The sequence below is a fragment of the Mobula hypostoma genome, chromosome 2 (assembly GCF_963921235.1).
Source record: "Mobula hypostoma chromosome 2, sMobHyp1.1, whole genome shotgun sequence".
In the NCBI taxonomy this organism is placed as follows: domain Eukaryota; kingdom Metazoa; phylum Chordata; class Chondrichthyes; order Myliobatiformes; family Myliobatidae; genus Mobula; species Mobula hypostoma.
Window position 1 is genome coordinate 192536126 of NC_086098.1, and position 25486 is coordinate 192561611.

The 25486-nt window shown below is 39.4% G+C and overlaps 1 protein-coding gene across 3 annotated transcripts in view; it reads left to right on the top strand.

The window, feature by feature from the left end:
• The window catches only part of nol4lb (nucleolar protein 4-like b), a 348974-nt gene that overhangs the window by 286215 nt on the left and 37273 nt on the right, over window positions 1–25486 (top strand). Inside the window, exons 10-12 of one of the 3 annotated variants that reach the window (XM_063041307.1) lie at window positions 3694–3852; window positions 18274–18393; window positions 21540–21654. In XM_063041307.1, coding sequence (XP_062897377.1) covers window positions 3694–3852; window positions 18274–18393; window positions 21540–21560 — 300 coding nt within the window. In that variant the 3' untranslated portion in view covers window positions 21561–21654. Of the gene's footprint in view, window positions 1–3693; window positions 3853–18273; window positions 18394–21539; window positions 21655–25486 lie in introns of those variants that run through there. The other 2 variants (XM_063041305.1, XM_063041306.1) reach the window with 2 other exon arrangements.

A 25486-nucleotide genomic window follows, 5' to 3' on the forward strand; every position in this document is an offset into this window, starting at 1 on the left:
AGGCTGTATCAGAGAGGCTTGTCAGAAGCTCGAAGTTTTTGGACGGATGGACTCAGTGTCAGCTGTGGTCGGCTGCTTCCAAGGTATCAGCAAGTTGACGGTGCCTGGAGGTTTATGGCAGGGGGTTTCTCCTTTTTGCCGCCTGCTATCGGGGACTCGGGACTTTGAGACTTTTTTTTTACTGTGCCCATGGTCTGTTCTTCATCAAATTATGGTATTGCTTTGTACTGCTGTAACTATATGTTATAATTATGTGGTTCTGTCAGTGTTAGTCTTTGGTTTGTCCTGTTTTCTGTGATATCACTCCAGAGAAACATTGTATCATTTCTTAATGCATGTATGCATTTCTAAATGACAATAAAAGAGGACTGAGTGTTCTCATAATCTAATCTAATCTAAATTCGCTGATGACACTACTGTTGTAGGACGAATCTCAGATGTTCAATGAGGAGCCATCAGAAGTGAGATAGATTGGCTGGTTGAATGGTTGGCAACAGCAACCTTGCACTCAATGTCAGCATGCCCACTTTAGGATGGAGGCAACACACACTAGTCCTCATAGAGGGGGAATAATGGAACAGGCAACCATTTTCAAGTTCCTGGACACCAGCATCTCAAAGGATCTATCCTGGACCCCACATCCTGATGCAATCACGAAGAAGGCATGCTGAGAACTTTACCTCATTAGGAGTTTGCGGAGATTTGGTATATCATCAAAGGTTCTTGCAACTTTCCACAGATATAGAATGGAGGACGTTATATCTGCTTGTGTCACAGTCTTGTATGGATGCTGCAATGCACAGAATTGCAGGAGTCTGCAGAGGGTTTATAAACCCAGCCAGTTCCATTATGGGCAGAAGCTTCCCCGCCTTCAGCATCTTAAAGAGGTGGTATCTCACGAAGGCAGCAACCATCATTGAAAACCCTCACCATCTGATACATGCACTTTTTGTATTGCTACCATTTAAATCATCCAAACATTTGGCCGTTCCTCACATTAGGACCCAGGCTCGGTTCATCGATACACTCTGGGTCTGGAACCCGCCTCCATGTTTCGGCCCATACCCGACCTATGCAAATCAGCCTGGCACTTGAGTAATCAAACCTCACTCTCGGTTTAGGTGAATGGGCTTCAAATCTGCCTCTCCTCTGCTCCAACTTTGCTGCAGTCCGCTCGCCCTGACTTTGCCTCAAACATGCCTTGACTTCGCCTTGACTTTGCCTTGCACCCATATGCTTGAACCCTCGACTCAACCTTACATTCACTCACCTCTCCATTTTTTGGCAGTGATCATGTTAATGTGTTAAGAACAAGTCATTCCCTCTGCATTCAGATTTCTGAGCATTCTCTGAATCCATGAACAATACCTTGTTATTTGTCTTTTGCAATGTTTATTTATTTATAACACAGTAATTTTTTTCTTGCACTGTATGATGCCATAAAACAACAAATTCCATGACATATGTCAGTGATACCAAACCTGACTCTGATTCTACTATTGCTAGTGACTCTTTTAAATACTGGGTTTCAAATCACTTTGACCCTCGTGTGATCCAGCCTATCCCAGTCTGTCAGTTGCTTTCCTTCTCCTCTGCAGCTTCTGTATTGGACTTAGGAATTCATATGATTCATTTCAGATGTTGGAAGCACCAGTTTTCCTTTGTGACTTTTCAATGAAATTGAACTGCACATAAAACTATGGCGTTTTCAGGAAGGTGGGGCAAAGTGATTCTGATAAGTATTCTGTCAGATAGAGAGATGGTCACTGGGATTGAGATGGTAAACTGGTTTGCTGGTGGGCCTGAACAACAGATTAGGACTTGTATGGGCAAGAAGCACTATATCAAATGGGAAATTTTACTTAAAAAGCCAGCATAGCAATAGAAAATAATCCACCCCATTTTAACCATTGGCATAAGGTGACCTAAAGAAAGATAACTCTGCAGTTGGGAGTAGGGTGCTGGTGGACCTGTTTCAATGTTCATGCTGTGTAAGTTAAGGTTTGTTGTCCTGGTTAAATTGTAGTGTTTTCATTCTTTGTACGATGAGAGATTTTTTAACTTCCATATTCTTCCAGGTCAGCTTGTACGTGTACAACATATTACGTGTAACAAACTATTTTGCTGTGGTATTGTTTTCATTATTGATGCTGTTCACAGTCACAAAATAATGAGTAACCTTTTGAGAATATATAATGTTGCAGTTTGCATAGTGCAGCTAAGTGCACACTCATGGTGTGTTTCATAGTCTGAAAATATTTTTCATCTTTTGATGAAAATTTTTCACATTTTTAACTAAAGTCATAACTTTTTAAGTCTGCATTCATTGTCATTTTAATTGATGATCTATTAAAATATAACTAACATTCATTTGACTTTAAATTTGAGATGAAGTATAAAAATTCAGTTATCTTTCAAATAAAAATTATTCCAAACAAAGCAGTTATCCTTTCTTTTTGGGATCTTGGGATAATTTCAGCTGGAAGCTTATGAGAGTGAAATAGGCACTTCAAGGAAAATGATTCATGTTGTTTTAATGGAGTCCAGTTGTTCAATTTTATAAGCTTGTACCCATATCAGACTGCAAATATTTTAATCAGGAGACACGATCATCAGATTATTGTAAATAAATGATTCTTTGTTCTCTGTAATAAGAACATTAGCTAAGGTTTGTTGCAGTGAGCAGCAACCTTGCTTCAGGATTTTGTGAAGAATGACTTTCTCATCTTATCTGATGCTAATAACAAATTACATGTATTTGTTGGCCCCATGTGGTGAACTTGAGTTATCACTGTACTTTGCAGAATTTGTGCAAAAAAAAGGTACAATTTTTCTGTTGAGGGACCATTGACATTGAGAGCAAAGAAGGATTTCCTTCCACTGCAGATAAAAATCTTGAAGGACACCAGTCTGATTCTGTGAAATGTGAGCATCAGTTTTATTATCTAAAGCCACAATTTTCTGTTGTTTTTTTTTGTTAAGTAGTACAGTTCTGGAAAATTTAGTGACTCTGGTAGAATATTCTGGGGATTGACTCCCAGGTATGCCAAGATTCAACCCCACCTACGTCACCAACCACTAAGATCAACATTATGATTAAGAAAACAGAAGATGCAACAGGACCCCTTATAGTGTTGATTTAATCATTGGGGGAATCCACAATCTGAAAGTTAGTTGAGGTGGAGATGGAATTTTCCCTCAATTGATCTTCACCTTTGTTGAATTAAGTGTCATATTAATGCTGAAGATCTCGTGCTGTTAATAGCAGCTGTTAAGCCACTTTATTGGTCTTTCTGGAAGAGGTCCAAATGAATCTGGAATATTTACTTTTGGTAAGCACAAGCAGTTCTGCAGATGCTATAAATCCAGAAGAACAAACACAATTTAGAAACCAGAGCCATTAATAGGGAAATATAATACAAGTGAAACTGTCCAGGAACCCCAAAATGAAACACTGCAATCATTCATAGTAATTTTTGGTATGAATTTGTGATATCCATTTGGAATCAGTAACTGAATAGGTAAACAAAACAAGCAGTTATCAAGGTCAGTTCCTTTAATTTGTTTTAAAACACATCAGTTTTAACAAGAAAACATTCAAAAAAGGATTAATGTGATAAAAATTAGTTTGAATTTCATACAAGGGGTGTGTGCACCTTCTGTTGTCCATTTATTCTTTATTTCCATCTTTAGGCATCTCGCCTACATGCCACCTCCTTCAGACAGGAGGACAGGGAAGAGGGGGCCTCCAATTTCTTCATGTCTACTGTCGGTGCTGCAGCTCCTTCTTCAGCCAACAGGAAGCGTGCTTGCTGGAGGGTGAGGCGGACATCAGGTTTTCCTTCCTCTGAGGTGAGACGCTGCGTTTCGCGAGGCGCCCCACCCAGAGTTCCCACTGAAAATTTCAAAAAGAAACTCAAAAACCCTGGGACTCAAACTTGCTGCTTCACAAGCAAAGTAACTTTTTATTGACAACACTGTTGTCTGTCAAAATAATCCCACTTTACTGCTTCCATTGTCCCCCTCCCCCTCCAGTCTGAACCATCATTGGCTTTGCTAGCTTTTCTCCTGCTGCAGTAGAACTGGCAAAGCCTGACATCAGTTGAAGCAGGAATATCAGCTCTCTCATTTTGCATGTAGTTGCTTCCTTTTTAATTTCAATGATTCTAGTGCGTGCACATGTGCCTGTAGATGGATGAATGTATATGTGTGTTCTTACCTATGTGGGTGGGTGGGTGAATGTGTGTGTATGTATATCAAAATATAAAAGCAATCATTTCTTTTTCATTTTTCTGATCTGATAATCTATCCCTAAAAAAGCAGAAGCACGAATTACAAACAGCCTCATTCTGGAGGAGCATTCCTCAGTAAGTAGCAGTAAGACGAACAAATCATGCACAATTTCACATTAGCAACGTAATATCACAATTCACAGTACTCTACATCTCTGCTAATCTTAAACATCACAGTTTTGAATAGCTGCTAAAAGTTTTTGAATGTATTGTATGAGCAAAAGACCACAGGAGATATAAGATCTGAGGGAAAAATATAAAATGGTAAGTTTGTCTGGTGTGGATAAATATCTTAACAGCGGATTATTATAAATTAATAAAAGGGCAATATAACATTGAAATTTTGCAGAGGTTTGCTGGTATCTCTCTCTCTAATGCGCAGATATTGCAGCTTTAGTAGTTTTAATTCTTGAGACTTACAATATTAAACTCCAAAAATGTGTAATTTTCCAGCTGACGTGCTGAGAAGTTCACAAAACTGGTTTACTCCCAGGATTTAAGTGTCACATTGTAGACAGCAGCTGATAAATCAAAAACTTATGCATAATCAGAATCAAAGTGCCATCAGTATAAAATTAGGCATTTCTATGTGGCATGTATTAATTTTTAAAATTTTGAACATAAATTAATGTAAAAATATAATAATTTAAAGAATTAATTAAATACATCACCCCTCACAATTGCTTTTTCTAGATTCAAAATTCTATCTCCTTTGTGTCATGTTTTGAAGTTCCTCTTTCAAACAATTTTTCCAACTAATTTTTTAAGAGTATGTCTGTTCATTTTGTCACAGCTTTGCCAAATGTCTCCGAAACTGCTGTGCCTGCTGATTTCAGAAAATGGCATCCTGCATGATAACATTTGTCCCCAAGCTGGATTTAAGCTACAAATGGCAAGCTGATTAGTTGCAGGAGCACTACTGAAGAACTGATTAGTGGGAATTTGCGTGATATCTCAAAGCCTGCTGGGGATGTTTCCATGACATTTGGGATTCATTAAAATGAGAAATTTCAAGATTTTTTTGTCATTTATGTTAACATTTTCATTAAAATTCCCAATTCTGATTCTCATATCGCTCTCAGTGTTTCTCATGCCACTTTACTGAAAAGACGCCTAAACCTAAATGATTGTTTAAAAATACACCCCCATGTTTGTGAAAGGTGGCATGCAAAGCAGAATGCTCATCATTAGGTGGAAAGATTTTCATAAAAACAATATATTCTGTGCCCTAGCATATTTAGAAAATAAATACCAATAATTGCATGTAGCAACTGATTTTGAAATATGTTTTACAGGATCAGTACTTCAGTACTGTTGAAGGTTATTAAAAACAGTCTCATAGTTCATGATTGTGTTTGCATTTAAATTGAACTCTGAGATCTGAGTGGTGCAATGGATTAGACAGTATTATTTTTACCTCAGTGACCTGGGTTTAAATCTAGTTCAGACTGATGGGATTAAAATACCATCTGTTTTGAAGAGCCCGATTTGAAATGAGTTGTGGGCAGTTTTCATCTATTTCTTAGTGAAGATGAGGCTGTAGAACAAAACTGACACCGATAAACCAATTTCACCACAGGATAACTGGTAAGGGAAATGGAGAGAAAAAAAATGTCACACTAGGGTGCTCTGTACATATAAGCTTGGGGTTTCAAATATCCTGAAGATGTGACAGAATGGAAGTCCATTTTCGTTCTCAAAATACAACATGATTTAAAATAGAAAGCAGTTATTAATTGTTATTTAGCCTGAATGTTAAAGATATGAAAGTTAAAGCAAGATTTTTAAAAAAAGACAGGAAAGAGGGAAGAAGCTTCATAATTCTGCAAAAGAACATGATAGAAGAGGAGTGTGTAAAGTGTGTCATGATTTTAAAAGCTTGCAGTTACTGAAAGGAGGTAGAAGAAAATGCATGTTGGTGTATTTATAGCAACTGAAGAATAAAGGAGCAAAGAACAGAGATTAGTGCAAGTGGTAATCAAAAATTTGTACTTGGAGAAAATGCAGAAGAAATGAAAACAAACAATACATTTCCACGGTGCCCTTATCAATCTCAGGTTATATCAAAGTGTTTAGCATCTAAAGCACAATTTGTAAAATACAGTCACTGTTACAATGGAGGGGCAATGGTAGTCATATTACAAGCAAGACTCCTAAAACAGTAATGAAATAAACTGTTTGTAATTTACATCTTTGTTTTGATTGAGGAACAAATGTTAACTATGTTAATGTTCCTACTCAACTTCAAATAATGCCATGGTATCTTTTACATACCCTTAGTTGGTAATGGGATCTCAGTTTAACATTTCTTCCAAAAGAAGCCACCTTTGGCAGTGTGCTATTTGCTCAAATGTATTGGCATGACTCCGTGGTACGTGCTCATTTTATGAAATGTAATTTATACTGACAACCTTCTGCCTCATGGTTGACTGTTGCTACCATTCATTGGGTTTGTTTTGGGGCAGTCTGATATAACTCTGAATAGAGTTTGTCTCTTTTGTCCAACTGCTTAAAAGGGAATTTTGAGCAGTTGGAGAAAGTAGTGCAGCTCCTGTAAAAAAAAATCTGAACAAGTTCAACTCCTGTGAGGTAGTTCAGCTCCTGTAAAAACATGTGGAAATGGGAGATTAAACATAGATACATAAATATTGATTATAACAATCTTGTATTCAAAAGTGCATTTGCTAGGGTATCAGCACCCCAGTGTTTTAGCCTATATCTAACATTCCCTCCTCATTCTCTCTCTTTTGGAGTAACTGTACAATACACAAGATTGCCTTGTTGAGAAACAAAGTTGACTTGCAATTCAGTTGCCCTTGTTTATTGTCTGTCTTTTGCTGAAGTTCACATCCTCAAAGAATACATTATTAAAATCAGAAACTTTGAGGCAGCTTATTTATGTGTGGAGATCCTCTCAATGAAATTTTGTGACATACAGTAAGTATATTCCTCCCCTATTTTTTCCATTGTTTATTTTCCTCATATCTTCAAAACCCACCTAAGCACTACAACATTGGCTCGATCCTCCTTCCTGTTCTTTTCAGAAAGTTTTTCTCCCAGTTCTGCTAAATACCACATACTTATCTGTGGCCATAAGTTAGATGTACTGAAAAAAATTTGAATGATTTCCTGATTTGTTGATGAGCCTTAATCAGTGCCTGTTGCATCCATGCGTATTTTATCTCTCCAAATAAAATGTTTCTGTGTCACATGATTTTCCCAAAGGGAGAAACTGTGGATGCTGGAAATCTGAAATCAAAGCAAAACGTGCAAGAAACATTTAGTCTAGCAATCAGTGTTTGTGTAAAGAGAAACATTTTGCTTTTCAGGCCAAAGAATTTTCATCAAAACTGGACAATTGTTTCTCTCTGCTCTCATTAATTGGTCAGCAAATATTTTTCAAAAAGGTTGAAGTAAGATGACTGAAGATTGTGGTTGAAACATGTAAATGTTGAAAATACAGTGGATTCCGGTGAATCGGGACCAGTACATTTTGGCCCAATTGAGTGGCTATCCTAATTAGTCGAAGTTTCATGGAAATAGTTAAAAAGGTATAAAAAGGACAATCTACTGTTTAACTGAGTAACAATTTATGTATTTAAATGACATACAGAACAAAGTAGAATATTACTGTTATGTTTTGTATCTCCAGAAATTAATCGAAAGAAAAACATGGGGAGACCAGGATAAACGAGTACTCTTGGTTTTTACTGTAGTGAGGTGCGCACATAAAACATGGCAGCACCGTGACATATGCCATTCATATACTTTTATATATAAACCATAATCAATTATTTAAACAAAGAATGCTTAATCAAACAATATATTTACAGTATTACTCAAATACCACTAAAATATTAAATACATAACATTCCTCCCTACTTAGCTATAAACTCCAATTCAATATGGAATGCATCTCAACTTATATACGTATATACTCTATATGGTATATTATATATTATAGCTACTATAGAGACATCTACAGCAGAGTAAATTTTTAAGTTGTCCCATTCATACCTAAAGGGTTAATCACTGTGGAAGATTTCTTACTCTTTTAGGATAGCATCTTTGCTGTGGGGGAGGGGGTCACTCTCCTTGGCAGGTGAGACTGGTGTATGTGAAACAATCTTAGGTTCTGGGTTCTCTTCTATGGTGGTTGTAGGAGTTGAGTTGACTCTGGGACTGCAGGAAGTGGTTCTGATGGCTCTCGACACCTTTCTTCTCTAACAATTGACTCTTCTCTCCTCAACTGATCGATTTGTCGTCTCCAGATGGCATCAGATGCAATCTCCACTGTGTAGGAGAGTGGTCCAGTTCTGTCCTTAATCTTTCCAAATACACACTTTTGATCACTTTGTAGTCCCTTGCCGGGACTGCTTGTCCAGAAATGAAATATTGAATCTTCTTGTTTGAGGAGATCTCAATTTGTCTCAGCTGTTTGCCTTGCAAACTCCTTCTGAGATTGGGTTTGAGGAGATCCAAGTGTGAACACAAGGGATGACCAAGGAACAGCATAGCTGGTGAGTTGTTGGTTGTGGAGTGTGCTGTGTTGTGATATGCATGGAGGAGATTGGTGAGCTTCTGATTCAGCGTCATTTTAATGACACTGTCTTGCTGACACTGCTGATGGTGCATATTTTAGACTCTGGGCAAACCTCTCCACCAAGCCAAGGTTGTTATGGTGCAGATGTAATATGTCATATTCCACTCATTTTCGGGGATGAATGAAACTTTCCACAACAAACTGTGATCCATTGTCACTGACTAAATGTTCTGGAACACCAGTCCTTAAAAAGAAGCTTCTCAAAACATCAACTGTGTGGATGGCTGTAGTGGAATTTCTACCAAACAATTCTGGCCATTTTGTAGCTGCATCCACTACTACCAAGAAATTTGTGCTCATGAATGGACTGGCGAAATCCACATGAATCCTCTGTCAGGGTAATGCAGGCCATTCCCAAGGATAGAGGGGCTCTTGGCATCTTCTGGATGTGTTGGCGTCCGGAATAGTGCATGGCAAACTGCTTGATCTACTATGTATCCCAGGCCACCAAACAAAGCTTTGAGCCAATGCTTTCATTTTGACCACACCTACAACTTTCAATCCCCACATAGGATGTTTTGGAGATGTTCCTTGTCATCCTTACCAGTAACGAGGACCTGGTCCATAGCATTCTGAGTGCAGATGCAGCACTCCGATAATAAGCCTACTATAGTGATAAAGACCTTTGTGAATGATTATGGTGAGAAACATAACTCTTCTTCCATCTCTGTCTGTAGGAAGACCTTAGCAAAGTCCAGTTTGCTGAAGTATTTTCTTCCAGCAAGGTTTATAAAGATAGCTACTATCCTGGGTAGAGGATATTGATCTTCTTTCAGCACCTGGTTGATGGTGAGCTTAAAATCACCACAGATCCTGACATACCCATCCTTCTTGGCTAATGAGTCCACTGGCGTTACTCATAGGCTCCACTCAGCCTTGGAAATAATTCCTTCAGCCTCTGTACGATCTAGTTTACTGGATACTTTATCGTGGGTAGTATAAAGAACTGGGAGGGATTTGTAAAATTTGGGTGTGGCATTTTTACTTAACAATAGCTTACCCTTGATATGTTTGAGTTTTCCAATACCATCCTTCAACACTGCTGTGGCATCATCTAGTACTTTTCTTAATTCACTTTCAGTTGACTCTATTGCAGAGGATGTGGCATGCAAGTGGTGGGTGGATCTCCAATCAAGTTGTAGTTGTTTCAGCTACTCACATCGTCACAATGCCGGCCCTCCTGTTTTTACCACATACACCCCCAATGTGGCTTATAGGTTGTTGTATTTCAGTGTTACAAATGTCATTCCCACAGGAGTTATCTTTTCTCCAGTAGAAGTTCCTTGTTGGGTATCTGGAGGCTTCATTTCAATATCTTTGAAATGCTATTCAAACTCATTTTGTATAATGACTGAAACAGCCAAACCAGTGTCCAATTCCATTTTAATTAATTTTCTGTTCACTTCTGTGTAAGCCATATTGCTCGTCTCTTTTTAGTTTTCACACTGTAGATCTCAAAGCTACTCAGTCCTGTGTCACTCTTATCATTATCAGATTCTTCATCAGCAGCATGCAGATTTCTGCTCTTTCTGAAACTGCAACTGGATTTTTTTCTCTGCCTCAGGAAAGCAGCCAGCATAATCAAAGGCCCTTCCTACCCTGATATTTTTCTTCTACTAGCTCCCCCTTCCATTGAGCAGAAGATGCAAAGCACTGAAAAGATGTACCACCAGGCTCAAGGACAGTTTCTATCCTGCTGTTATAAAACTTTTGAACATATCTCTTGTATAATAAAGATGAACTCATTACCTCTCAAATCTAAGCAACGCCCACAAAGTGCTGCAGGAACTCAGCAGGCCAGGCAGCATCTATGGAAAAGAGTATAGTTGAAGTTTTGGGCTGACACCTTTCAGCAGGACTAGACTTTTTACCTTTTTCTCTTCCCTGTGCCATCCATTTATTTTTGTCTGCACTACATGCTCTTTGTATATGTCCTGTTTTCTTGCATTTTCTGCAACTTTTGCCTTGATATCTGCATTGGTCTAGTGTATGTGCGCCCCTGCACAACGGTAACGTAGTTTGTTTGGCCAGGTCGGTTTCTGTTTAAACATTGCAATTTTGTTCATGCTTACATTCATTCCTGACTGCAAGCCAATTACATCTTTGTCTGCTGTTTCAATTGATACAACTATTTCAACTGTTCTTTTGAATGTAAGTTGTGCTTCCGTTAGGAGCTGTTTTTGAATGTTTTCTTGTAAGATTCCACAAACTAAACGATCTCTCAGTGCATCATTAAGCTGATCAATGAATTAAAAATGTTCAGACAATTTCTGAAATAGATTTCCTTTCTTTTTGATTCCACTTATGTAAAGCATTCTGCACTGAACAGTGGTTTCAGCTCTAAATGTTTCTGCATTACTTTCAGAATGTCAGCAAAGCTCACTTTAGCTGGTTTGGTTGGAGCAGTCGTACTTATAAGCAAACTGTATGCTCTTCCACCCAATGCACTCAGCAAAACTGGAATTTGCTTCTCACTGGCTATTTTGTTTGCTTCAAAAAACTTTTCAAATCACTCAGTATACATGAACCAGTTATCCATTGTGCAATTGAATGCACCTATCTTTCTGATGTAGCCAGTCATTTCTGCTTTATTTTTAAATTTATGTTTATAGTCACCCAGTACTCACTGTTATTGAACTCATGACTTTGTACTTTTTCTAGTTTTTTTTAACTCAGCTGTGTCTGTCCCTTCCCGAAGAAGCAAATGCTCTACTTTTCTTTAACTCAACTATTTCTTGCCACACTTTTTTGTTAACTTGAACATCTCACTGCATTTCAACAGGTAGGTAGTCATCTGGGTTCATTGAAAACTTCCTCATCACAATGTTATGTTTTGTAACGCCAGAAATTAATCAAAAGAAAAACATGCGGAGATTCTGGTTAATTGGGACACATCGGAACCAGTACATATTGGCCCAATTAAGTAGTTATCCTAATTCATCGAAGTTTCATGGAAATAGATAAGATGATACAGATAAGTGTGAGGTGTTACACTTTGATAGGACCAGCCAGCATAGGTCTTACACAGTGAATGGTAGTGCACTGAAGAACCAAGGGATCTGAGAATACAGGTCCATAATTCACTGAAAGTGGCATCACAGGTTAATAAGCCATAAAGAAAGGTTTTTGCATATTGGCTTTCTTAAATCAAAGTAATGAGTACAGGAGAAGGTATGTGATGTTGAAGTTATTTAAGACATTTGTGAGGCGTAATTTGGCGTATTGTGTGCAGTTTTGGTCACCAATCTACAGGAAAGATGTAAATAGAAACATAGAAACATAGAAAATAGGTGCAGGAGTAGGCCATTCGACCCTTCGAGCCTGCACCGCCATTTATTATGATCATGGCTGATCATCCAACTCAGAACCCAGCCTTCCCTCCATACCCCCTGACCCCTGTAGCCACAAGGGCCATATCTAACTTCCTTTTAAACATAGCTAATGAACTGGCCTCAACAGTTTGCTGTGGCAGAGAATTCCACAGATTCACCACTCTCTGTGTGAAGAAGTTTTTCCTAACCTCGGTCCTAAAAGGCTTCCCCTCTATCCTCAAACTGTGACCCCTCGTTCTAGACCTCCCCAACATCGGGAACAATCTTCCCGCATCTAGCCTGTCCAATCCCTTTAGGATCTTATACGTTTCAATCAGATCCCCCCTCAATCTTCTAAATTCCAACGAGTACAAGCCCAGTTCATCCAGTCTTTCTTCATATGAAAGACCTGCCATCCCAGGAATCAATCTGGTGAACCTTCTTTGTACTCCCTCTATGGCAAAGAGGTTGAAAGAGTACAGAGAAGAAATAGGGTAATGGAATGGGCTAGCCAGTGCTGTAGTGGCACCAACATTGGATTTCGAGGCAGAAGGTCCTGAGTTCGAATCCGGCTGGGCCCCAACCTGAGCAGCAGCAGTAACTGCACAGAAGAACGGCCTGGCAATCCACTTCCAGATCTTCTCAAGAAAACCATATGGGCAACTACACTATCCCAGTTTGGCAAAAGAATAAATCAAGGAAGGTAGTGCACCCGTGGCTGACAAGAGAAATTAGGGTTAGTATCAATTCCAAAGAAGAAGCATACAAATTAGCCAGAGAAAGTGGCTCACCTGAGGACTGGGAGAAATTCAGAGTTCAGCAGAGGAGGACAAAGGGCTTAATTAGGAAGGGGAAAAAAGATTATGAGAGAAAACTGGCAGGGAACATAAAAACGGACTGTAAAAGCTTTTATAGATATATAAAAAGGAAAAGACTGGTAAAGACAAATGTAGGTCCCCTGCAGACAGAAACAGGTGAATTGATTATGGGGAGCAAGGACATGGCAGACCAATTGAATAATTACTTTGGTTCTGTCTTCACTAAGGAGGACATAAATAATCTTCCAGAAATAGTAGGGGACAGAGGGTCCAGTGAGATGGAGGAACTGAGCGAAATACATGTTAGTAGGGAAGTGGTGTTAGGTAAATTGAAGGGATTGAAGGCAGATAAATCCCCAGGGCCAGATGGTCTGCATCCTAGAGTGCTTAAGGAAGTAGCCCAAGAAATAGTGGATGCATTAGTGATGATTTTTCAAAACTCGTTAGATTCTGGACTAGTTCCTGAGGATTGGAGGGTGGCTAATGTAACTTCACTTTTTAAAAAAGGAGGGAGAGAGAAACCGGGGAATTATAGTCCGGTTAGCCTAACGTCAGTGGTGGGGAAACTGCTGGAGTCAGTTATCAAGGATGTGATAACAGCACATTTGGAAAGCGGTGAAATGATCTGACAAAGTCAGCATGGATTTGTGAAAAGAAAATCATGTCTGACGAATCTCATAGAATTTTTTGAGGATGTAACTGGTAGAGTGGATAGGGGAGAACCAGTGGATGTGGTATATTTGGATTTTCAAAAGGCTTTTGACAAGGTCCCACACAGGAGATTAGTGTGCAAACTTAAAGCACACGGTATTGGGGGTAAGATATTGGTGTGGGTGGAGAATTGGTTAGCAGACAGGAAGCAAAGAGTGGGAATAAACGGGACCTTTTCAGAATGGCAGGCGGTGACTAGTGGGGTACCGCAAGGCTCAGTGCTGGGACCCCAGTTGTTTACAATATATATTAATGACTTGGATGAGGGAATTAAATGCAGCATCTCCAAGTTTGCGGATGACACGAAGCTGGGTGGCAGTGTTAGCTGTGAGGAGGATGCTAAGAGGATGCAGGGTGACTTGGATAGGTTGGGTGAGTGGGCAAATTCATGGCAGATGCAATTTAATGTGGATAAATGTGAAGTTATCCACTTTGGTGGCAAAAATAGGAAAACAGATTATTATCTGAATGGTGGCCGATTAGGAAAAGGGGAGGCGCAACGAGACCTGGGTGTCATTATACACCAGTCATTGAAAGTGGGCATGCAGTTACAGCAGGCGGTGAAAAAGGCGAATGGTATGCTGGCATTTATAGCAAGAGGATTCGAGTACAGGAGCAGGGAGGTACTACTGCAGTTGTACAAGGCCTTGGTAAGACCACACCTGGAGTATTGTGTGCAGTTTTGGTCCCCTAATCTGAGGAAAGACATCCTTGCCATAGAGGGAGTACAAAGAAGGTTCACCAGATTGATTCCTGGGATGGCAGGACTTTCATATGAAGAAAGACTGGATGAACTGGGCTTGTACTCCTTGGAATTTAGAAGATTGAGGGGGGATCTGATTGAAACGTATAAGATCCTAAAGGGATTGGACAGGCTAGATGCAAGAAGATTGTTCCCGATGTTGGGGAAGTCCAGAACGAGGGGCCACAGTTTGAGGATAGAGGGGAAGCCTTTTAGGACCAGATTAGGAAAAACTTCTTCACACAGAGAGTGGTGAATCTGTGGAATTCTCTGCCACAGGAAACAGCTGAGGCCAGTTCATTGGCTATATTTAAGAGGGAGTTAGATATGGCCCTTGTGGCTACGGGGGTCAGGGGATATGGAGGTAAGGCTGGGGCGGGGTTCTGAGTTGGAGGATCAGCCATGATCATAATAAATGGCGGTGCAGGCTCGAAGGGCCGAATGGCCTATTCCTGCACCTATTTTCTATGTTTCTATGTTTCTATGTTTCACCATGAGTTGACAGTGATTCAACGGCACCCAACAACAGATAGGGTAAATGCAAGCAGGTTTTTTCCACTGAGGTTTCTACAAACAGAGGTGAAAGGTGAAAAGTTTAATGGGACTGAGACTGAAGGAGACTGGTGTTGAAATTGCAGGGGCCCTGGCAGAAATATTTAAAATGTTGCTCTCTACAGGTGAGGTGCTGGAGGATTGGAGAGTGGCTCATGTTGTTCCGTTGTTTAAAAAAGGATCGAAAAGTAATCCGGGAAATTATAGGCCAGTAAGTTTAATGTCGGTAGTAGGTAAGTTATTGGAGGGAGTACTAAGAGACAGAATCTACAAGCATTTGGATAGACAGGGACTTTTTAGGGAGAGTCAACATGGCTTTGTGAGTGGTAGGTCATGTTTGACCAATCTGTTGGAGTTTTTCGAGGAGGTTACCAGGAAAGTGGATGAAGGGAAGGCAATGGATATTGTCTACATGGACTTCAGTAAGGCCTTTGACAAGGTCCTGCATGGGAGGTTAGTTAGGAAAATTCAGTCGCTAGGTATACATGGAGAGGTGGTAAATTGGATCAGACATTGGCTCAATGGAAGAAGCCAAAGAGTGGTAGTAGAGAATTGCTTCTCAGAGTGGAGGCCTGTGACTAGTGGTGTGCCACAGGGATCAGTGCTGGGTCCATTGTTATTTGTCATCTATATCAATGATCTGGATGATAATGTGGTAAATTGGATCAGCAAATTTGATGATGATACAAAGATTGGAGGTGTAGTAGACAGCGAGGAAGGTTTTCAGAGCCTGCAGAGGGACTTGGACCAGCTGGAAAAATGGGCTGAAAAATGGCAGATGGAGTTTAATGCAGACAAGTGTGAGGTATTGCACGTTGGAAGGACAAACCAAGGTAGAACATACAGGGTTAATGGTAAGGCACTGAGGAGTGCAGTGGAACAGAGGGATCTGGGAATACAGATACAAAATTCCCTAAAAGTGGCGTCACAGGTAGATAGGGTCGTAAAGAGAGCTTTTGGTACATTGGCCTTTATTAATCGAAGTATTGAGTATAAGAGCTGGAATGTTATGATGAGGTTGTATAAGGCATTGGTGAGGCCGAATCTGGAGTATTGTGTTCAGTTTTGGTCACCAAATTACAGGAAGGATATAAATAAGGTTGAAAGAGTGCAGTGAAGGCTTACAAGGTTGTTGCCGGGACTTGAGAAACTCAGTTACAGAGAAAGGTTGAATAGGTTAGGACTTTATTCCCTGGAGCGTAGAAGAATGAGGGGAGATTTGACAGAGGTATATAAAATTATGATGGGTATAGATAGAGTGAATGCAAGCAGGCTTTTTCCACTGAGGCAAGGGGAGAAAAAAACCAGAGGACATGGGTTAAGGGTGAGAGGGGAAAAGTTTAAAGGGAACATTAGGGGGGACTTCTTCACACAGAGAGTGGTGGGAGTATGGAATGAGCTGCCAGACGAGGTGGTAAATGCGGGTTCTTTTTTAACATTTAAGAATAAATTGGACAGATACATGGATGGGAGGTGTATGGAGGGATATGGTCCGTGTGCAGGTTAGTGGGACTAGGCAGAAAATGGTTCAGCACAGCCAAGAAGGGCCAAAAGGCCTGTTTCTGTGCTGTAGTTTCTATGGTTCTATGGTTCTATGGAACGTGAGTGGAAACTTCTTCACTCAGAGAGTTGTGAGACCGCAAGTTGTGCATGCAAGCTTGATTTCAACATTTAAGAGAAATTTGGATAGGTATATGTGCATTTACATAGAAGCTGTAATGTATTACTTAAAGAATGCTTAAATATATATTTACAATATTAATCAAATAGCACTGAAATATTAATTACACAGCAACTACTAATACCTCTACAGTACTATAAATCTGTGTGTGAATCCCTAATAGTTATCAATGGAGGAATTCATCCAGTGTATGCTGCTGTGTTCTTTTCATTGACTGTAAATGAACAAAATCAATGCAGTCTCCTTGTGTAGATAAGGGACTGCTGCCATACAATGCTTTTGATGATTGCATCCTCCAAATCTTTATTTTCCGTGTAACATTCAAGATGTTGTCGATACCTTCTAATTCTTTGTAATTCTAAACGTGTTGAAGTAGTGAAATCATTTAATTTTCACTTCCGACAGTTTTTGGCATCTCCGAGCCTGAATGTTTGAAACCACGATGAGCAAAACAATTCTGAATTGTCTTGCCGCTTTTTTTCTCGGCAACAATCAGTGGGAAAAATCATTGCTTTTTGAAGACATACATACTGTATGTAACTGATGCTACTTACAGACTATTTGCTCTAAGTATGGTGTAGTGTCAAATACACGTGACTGACACTAGTTAGAAACTGGCAGCAGTTTCCTGTCCCAGTTCAGTGGCAGAGTGTCCCAAATAAACAAAAGGAATCCCAGCTATTTTCTCAATTAGTTTTTGTACTTTGAGAATTGTCCCAAATAAACAGCTTTTCTGATTAACCAATGGTCCAATTAACCAAAATCAACTGTGCATACATTCTGTCTTCTTAATATATTAAACTTGTAATTAATTCATTTAAAGCAATTTAAAGTCTCTATTAAAGTAAAACAATGTGGCATCTGATTCATGTATGTCATGAATTCAAAAAGCAACTTCACTCAATGTAATTTTCCTACTGTAAGTTTAGTGGTCAATCAACAGAATGCTGGTTTTATAATTTTCATGATAAATATATCGGTGTCGAGCTGAAACCATTTCAATGAAAATTCTACAAGCAGTCTCTGATTTGCCATCTATATAGTCCTCTGCAAACATATTTGGATGTCACATTTTTATTAAAGCTGGGAAATATTAACATGAACTATTTTAGCAAGCAACTACTTAAAAATTACATGTGGTAATTTTAAAATTTGATCTCATGCCAGTACCTTTCACCCTCCAGAATGAAATGGGTACTCTGGACTACAACACAGACATGTTTGGAGAATACTTAATCTTAGTTGTAAATTAAGAGAACCCATGTCTTATTGCTAAGATCATAGAGTCCTGTATAATTAAATGCATTTTGTTTTGACCATTACATGCAGGCATATGATTTCTGAGAAATGTGCATGTGACATCTGTTTATAGTGCTCAGTGTTTTAACATGATTAAGTTTGCTGTAAAGGAAATGAAAGGAATGATTCATCTTGTGTACAGAGATCATTTTTTATAAACAGAACTCACAACTCAGCAGGTCTGTTTCAGTGTCTCATAATAGTTTTGGCTTGAGTGATCTTAAGTAGCGATGTTCAACTTGTAAATCATTTTCTTCTCTGTAGCCACGGCCCACCCCACCTCACCTGACCTCAGCTATGGCGGAGAATATTCTAGCTGCTGCATGTGAGAGCGAAAGCCGGAAAGCAGCAAAGCGGATGCGACTGGAAACCTATCAGCAGCAGGTACTATTAACACAAAGCTGCTGTAAGGGGGCTGGAAAACAATGGAGAAGAGTTCCTCTGTATTTACTTAGTCAGGCCATTTGGACTGCTGCATTAAGTTGTGGACACCATACTGGAAAGGTCGATTCCCCTTGTAGGAAGCTAATACACTGGAATAACACAGAATTTAAATCGTTAAGTTATGAAGATGGGTTACATAAAACTGATTTGTGTTGTCTTGAATAAAGTAGATTGGCTATGTAGTGTACTTAAACTGTAGTAAAGATTTGATACAGAAGAACAATTCTGGTGGGAGAATTGAGAATAAACAAGTGTTCGAATTAGAGCTAGGCTATTCAGGAAGAGAAAAAAAAGCACACATCATAAAAACAATGGTAGAAATTTGAAATTATTTTTCTTCTCGACTCAAAAGATACTGAAGCTTTCAGAATTGAAATTAATAGGTTTTGCTTTAGGTAAAAGTTTCAATGGAGCAAAAGTAGGCATTTAAATTTGAAATGCAAGCTGCTATAATCTACTTAAGTAGTAGAGGAAGGGTGAGTGATTCAATAAATTCCTTTCATTCTCATGTTCTTCTGGTGTACAGGATACTATATCTGATTTTTTTAACTTATTATTCCAATTGTCCTGAGCTATTTTTAAAAAGATCCCAATGTGAAAACATTGAACAAAATATCAGTCCCATTATTTTACATCAAAGATTGTTTGTTTATTGAGATACAGCGCAGATTAGGCCCTTCCACCCTTCGAGCCACGCCACCCAGCAATCCCCTGCTATAATCCTAGCCTAATCATAGGACAATTTACAATGACCAACTGACCTATCAATCAGAAACCAGAGCACCCAGAGGAAACAGACGCAGTCGCAGAGAGCACGTACAAATTCCTTACAGGCAGCGGTGGGAATTGAACCCTTGTCACCTCCACTGTAAAGCATTGTGTTAACCACTATGCTACCATGTCACTCAAAATTCACAGTCACCAGCATAGAGATGCTGGCCAGGGATTGAAGCCGAGACTTCATACTTGCGAAACATGATAACAGATGTTCTGTACACCTTCCAGGTTATCAGAATTAATGTACATCAGAATATACTTGTGAAAAATATAGAATAGAATTTGAAAGGAAAAATAATGAAGGTTTGTGAGTTTGTAGTGAGTGAACATAAATAAATTCAGAATCATAAGTATAATCTATGTCTTGTGTTTTGGAAAGTTAGAAGGAACTTCTTTTACTGACTGTGCTATTAAAACATTAGTTCTTTACAATTGACTGGTAAACATGGAAGTATTTCATTATTTAAGAGTGATTTGTATATTGAGAGTACAACTAATCCATAATTGCAAGAGCATGCATACTTTGTAACAAATGGTTATCTCCCTTTGATTGTAGTGTATGTTGCTAATATAGCACATATTATGAATTGTATGCCTAATTATTTGCTTGATGATGAATATATAGAGAATAAATTAGGATATTCTGGTAGATTACTGGTAAGATGGCAGTGCATTCAGAAACCTCTCGGGGTCCAACTGAAGGTGAAATTGTTTGTCCTATACGTCTATTTTTACAATCAAAAGACACTGCTGGTTATCGGGAACATCAAGTGCTGTAAGTCTACCCCACTAGCAAGTTGCTCATTTGCAGTGGAGCGGGACTTGTTGTGCACCATATTGCAGCCTGCTTCTGCCACCCAGTGATGAAGCCATCAGAGCTGGTGCATGAAGGTGGTGCGTCAACCAACAATGGCTGTGAGTGCGAGCAGTCTTACTTCAGTGGTTGGTAAGTTGATGGAGAAGATCCTGAGAGGCAGAATTTATGAACATTTGGAGAGGCATAATATGATTAGAATTAGTCAGCATGGCTTTGTCAAAGGCAGGTTGTGCCTTACGAGCCTGATTGAATTTTTTGAGGATGTGACTAAACACATCGGTGAATGTAGAGCTATAGATGTAGTGTACATGGATTTCAGCAAGGCATTTGACAAGGTACCCCATGCAAGGCTTATTGAAAAAGTAAGGAGACATGGGATCCAAGGGGACCTTGCTTTGTGGATCCAGAATTGGCTTTCCCATAGAAGGCAAAGAGTGGTTATAGATGGGTCAAATTCTGCATGGAGGTTGGTGTGCCTCAAAAATCTATTCTGGGACCCCCTTCTCTTTGTGATTTTTATAAATGACCTGGATGTGAAAGTGGGAGGGATGGGTTAGTAAATCTGCTGATGATACAAAGGTTGGGGGTGTTGTGGATTGTGTGGAGGGCTGCCAGAGGTTACAGTGGGACATCAATAGGATGCAAAACTGGGCTGAGAAGTGGCAGATGGCCTTCAACTCAGTTAAGTGTGAGGTGGTTCATTTTGGTAGGTCAAATATGATGGCAGAATATAGTATTAATGGCAAGACTCTTGGCAGTGTGGAGGATCAGAGGGATCTTGGGGTCCGAGTCCTTAGGACACTCAAAGCTGTTATGCAGGTTGACTGTGTGGTTAAGAAGGCATACAGTGCATTGGCCTTCATCAACCATGGGATTGAGTTCAAGAGCAGTGATGTAATGTTACAGCTATATAGAACCCTGGTCAGACCCCACTTGGGGTACTGTGCTCAGTTCTGGTCACCTCACTACAGGAAAGATGTGGAAACTATAGAAAGGATACAGAGGAGATTTACAAGGATGTTGCCTGGATTGGGGAGCATGCCTTATGAGAATAGGTTGAGTGAACTTGGCCTTTTCTCCTTAGTGCGACAGAGGATGAGAGGTGACCTGATAGAGATGTATAAGATGATGAGAGGCATTGATTGTGTGGATAGTCAGAAGCTTTTTCCCAGGTCTGAAATGGCTAGCATGAAAGAGCAGTTTTAAGGTGCTTGGAAGTAGGTACAGAGGAGATGTCTGGGGTAAGTTTTTGATGCAGAGAGTGGTGAGTGTGTGGAATGGGCTGCCGGTGACGGTGGTGGAGGCGGATACAATAGGGTCTTTTAAGAGACTCCTGGATAAGTACATGGAGTTTAGCAAAATAGAGGGTTATGGGTAACCCTAGGTAATTACTAAAGTAAGTACATGTTTAGCACAGCATTGTGGGCTGAAGGGCCTGTATTGTGCTGTAGGTTTTCTATGATTGTTTTGGATGTTTTTCTTTTGATTGCAGTACCCTTTTGGACATTGGTAATGTGGAATATTCCAAGTTCGGTGCACTGGTTCACCATCGAGACCAATGGCAGAACAACTGTGTGGCCTTGGTTATAGTGTGGACCAGGGAATTATGCTACGGAGTCACCTGTTGCAGCCACCCAGGGAGGAGACACCGGAGGTGGTGTGGCAGGCGTCCAGGCTGGGTCGGAGGCTAACCCCTCCCGTCAGTGCTGCTCTCCAGTGTTCACTTGGTAGAAGACAAGCTGGATTGTGTTCATGTGCGGCTGCACTTTTTTTTCAGTGTGTGATGATGGGACTGCAGTGGGCATGGGCTTGTTCTTGCTGACAACGTCCCATGTATTCGTTGGGGGCATATTTCTTTCCAATTGTTGAGTTGGATGCCAGAGTCAAGAATCATATTGTTTGCAAATATTCTTTGTTATACATTGGTTTAATTGTGGGTACACACTGATTAAGCTTGTGATTTTCCCACTCTATATTGTTTTACTGCCACGCATAATAATGCCCTCACAAAAATGCCTGCCACATGGCCCATGCCAGGTTTGCATCAAACATTAATTGAGAAACAATTTTTCATCAGTAGTACTTGCAAAATGTGTAACATTGTACCAGATTTTGTGACACCAATTTATTTGGATCACACCTTCCGTTGCAATGTTCAGCCTTGTAATGCTTTAAGAAGTGTATTTGAAGGAAAAAGGCTCCTTTTCCTGTACAATATCAACTCTTCCAAATATCTGGTGCAGCATGAAGCTGCTTCTGAAATGAATTTAAATTTAGCTCAATTACCAATTCTGTCTTTTCAGTCCAACCTCAGTAAAAAAAAAGCTACCTACTGTTGTCGAAAGGAATTGGTACTGGAACTTACAAGTACCTTTTTAACTCTGTTCCTCATCTTTTCCTGTGAAACTGGGAGTTAGATTGCTTGATCTATTCCAATGTCAATGTGATGTGTTTCATCTTCATGATTCCAGAACTGTATTTGAGGGGAAGGCTTAAGCAAAGTACTGTATATTTTTCATGTAGGTTTCTAAAGGTTTAAAATCAACTTGTGGTGTGTTGTCTCTTCACACGAAGGAGTACTCATTTATCTATGGGTGCTTGCAGTGAAGTTAGTGAGGCCATATTTCTGAACCAGAGTACTTCTGTGTCATGTGATTGTCCTGAGCAACAGAGAATGAAAGCCATTTTCCAGAATGTTTTAATGTTTCTATGGTGAGTTGCCTCCATTTATCCCTCTTGACTTAATTTGATACTAATTGAAACTGAGGTAAATATTTCATTAATTGCCATCCTGTCCTGTACTGTTAGATGTGCACTGAAAGCTGAAGATTTTTTAAAGTGAGTTCCAGTTTAATCACCTGCTGTAAATGTGGACTATTAAAAGTATGCTCTTATCCTCCACAAGTATGAAGAGCCCTCAATCTTGAATAACTTTTTAAAAAGGAAACAGATTTAAGCTAAAGTCAAAGAGCCAGGGAAAGTAGAGAGCATCATCGGAGGAATTGTAATGACCTGGTATGCATTGCTGGAAGGATGGCACAGACAGATAAAGTACTAACTTTCAAAAGACTGTATATGTTTATTTATAGAACTAAAGGAAAGAGCTGAAAAGTGAAAGTAATTGGGTGGCACTAATTGCTCTTGTACAATATTCCGAACAACCTTTCACATTCTTTTTGTCACCGTGAGCACCGTTCCCATCTCTGCAAGGCAACGTGAATGCAAATCTGAGTATTTTAAATTACCTGAGGTCATATGACAATTTGGTGAATAGATTATATTCTGAATGATCATTAAACAATGATCAGTGTATCTAAATTTAGTTTCAGTATCTCCAACTGGAAGAGTCGAAGTGACTGTGTCTGATTTTAGAGAAATTCTTCATGGTAATTCTTTAAAACTACCCATGGCAAAACATCCTTTGTAGAATTAACCCCTGTGACAAAGAGAAGTTCTTCATACAGGCCTAGAGTGGTCAGAGCCCTTGAGTGAGCTTCAAAGACGCACTTATAGGTATCTGGACACATTTTGCAGCCCAAGTACTTGCATTTCACCTAGACAACAGAAGTAGCAGCTTCTGCCTCATGCATATAATAGTTAGAGGTGAGTCATTACACATGGAATAAAGTGTACAGAATGATTTGAATACAGATATATGAAATTTGAGGCAGTAGCCAGTCTGCAAATTCAACACCAAATTAGTGACAAGAATTTTTTTTAAAGAAATCAACAAAAATTTGAAATGTAAAAACGGTTAAGAAATCCAACTGATCATTAGAAAAAGAGGCAAGATCTGATTCCTACAGCATCTGCGAATTTCAACAGGACAGCATGATGCTTGCCTTTAATTCTATCTTCAGCATTTTGACAGAGATGATTCTGAGAATTTTCAGTAGAATTTTGCATGTTGAGAGCTAAAGGAAAGAGCTGGAAAGTGAAAGTAATTGGATAAGCACGAAGCCCAATTGTGCCCCAAGAAAGATCTGAAAATCCTGCTGAAGTCACAGTTGAGTTTATTGTTGTATGTACAAGTAAATGTATGCACAGAAGCAATGATAAACTTCCTGACAAGTGCATCAGACACAGAAAAATCACTAGGGAAAAAAAATTATCCAAGATTGAATACAGTCAGGTTTGTATTGAGGTGTGCCTGTACTGATGCTTAGTAAGGAGAAATGTTGTTATTGACCCACACTGATTGAGATCTGCTGACAAGGACATTGAGGACCCAGTTGCAGAGGGAGGTACAGGTCTTGATGATAAGTTTGCATGGGATGATTGTGTGGAATGCTAAACTAGAATCACTGAACAGTAGGTGATACATGTGTTCCTCTTGTCCACATAGTTCAGAGCAGAGTGTTGTTGTTTGTAGGCAAATTGAAGCAGATCTAGGTCATTGCTGAAGCAGGTGTTTATTTGTGCCAACACCAACCTTGAGTCAGTTATTGAGGTGATTACCTTAAAACAATAACCTGCAGTTCTCATTGGAGCAGAATTTGGTGGAAAGGAAGCTTCTATTTGGATTTCTTTCTGCTGCTACTGTCTGTCTCAAAACCAAGTTACTTTGGATCCAGAACCTGACTCCAATGACCTGTATTGCATTAATTGACTTCGGACTCAACATGAGATAGCAACATGAAAGTTCATGTCGATAACTAATCAAAGACTTACTGCCGTGGTTTCCTAATTCATAAACATCACATATCTGTTTCATTTCTCAGGGACTGAGTTAATTATATGCATAGCAGTCAATGCCCACCATGGCTTGTGAATCACATGGAAATTAGTTAATTGTTTAATTTTCAATCAATATTTATGTGATTCATCAAAGCCTCACCTACGTATACAGGGAGGCTACAGGAGTAGTCCATATAAGTGCTGACCTTCTAGCTGGTTAGAATATAAATATCACATCTTGCACAAACTCCTAGGGATGAAAGAACAGTAGAGTTATCAATTTTATGCAGCCATTTATCTGTTTCAAAATGAAGTATGATTCACTGAATTGAGTGTTTTTTGTTCATCCTGTTGAATAAAGCTTCTGTGGGGTTTTATTTTTATGAAGCTACCGGGGCTATTTTCTTAATTAGCTCTTTACTTCCAAATCTGTCTTTTTTCTGTCCTATTCCATTGGCTTTTGTAAGCAATGCATTATCAAAAACATAACTGTTCTTAATCTATCTGTCCTTTTAAACTGACACTCATCTACAACCAATCATTCTTCCACCAGGCCTTTGAAAATGTTCTTCTAGGATTTTGACACAGCTATGCTAATCTTTCAGCTATTATAGGCCTCTTAATCCTCTAAGGTAGGCAAAAAGTGCATATACTGCGGGCAGGAGATGCATCACTAATCTTGTGACACCTGTTAAAGGTATCATCATTGAAAAATGAACTTGCCTGACTGCTCCTTGCATTCAAAAAACTGGAGAATGCAGT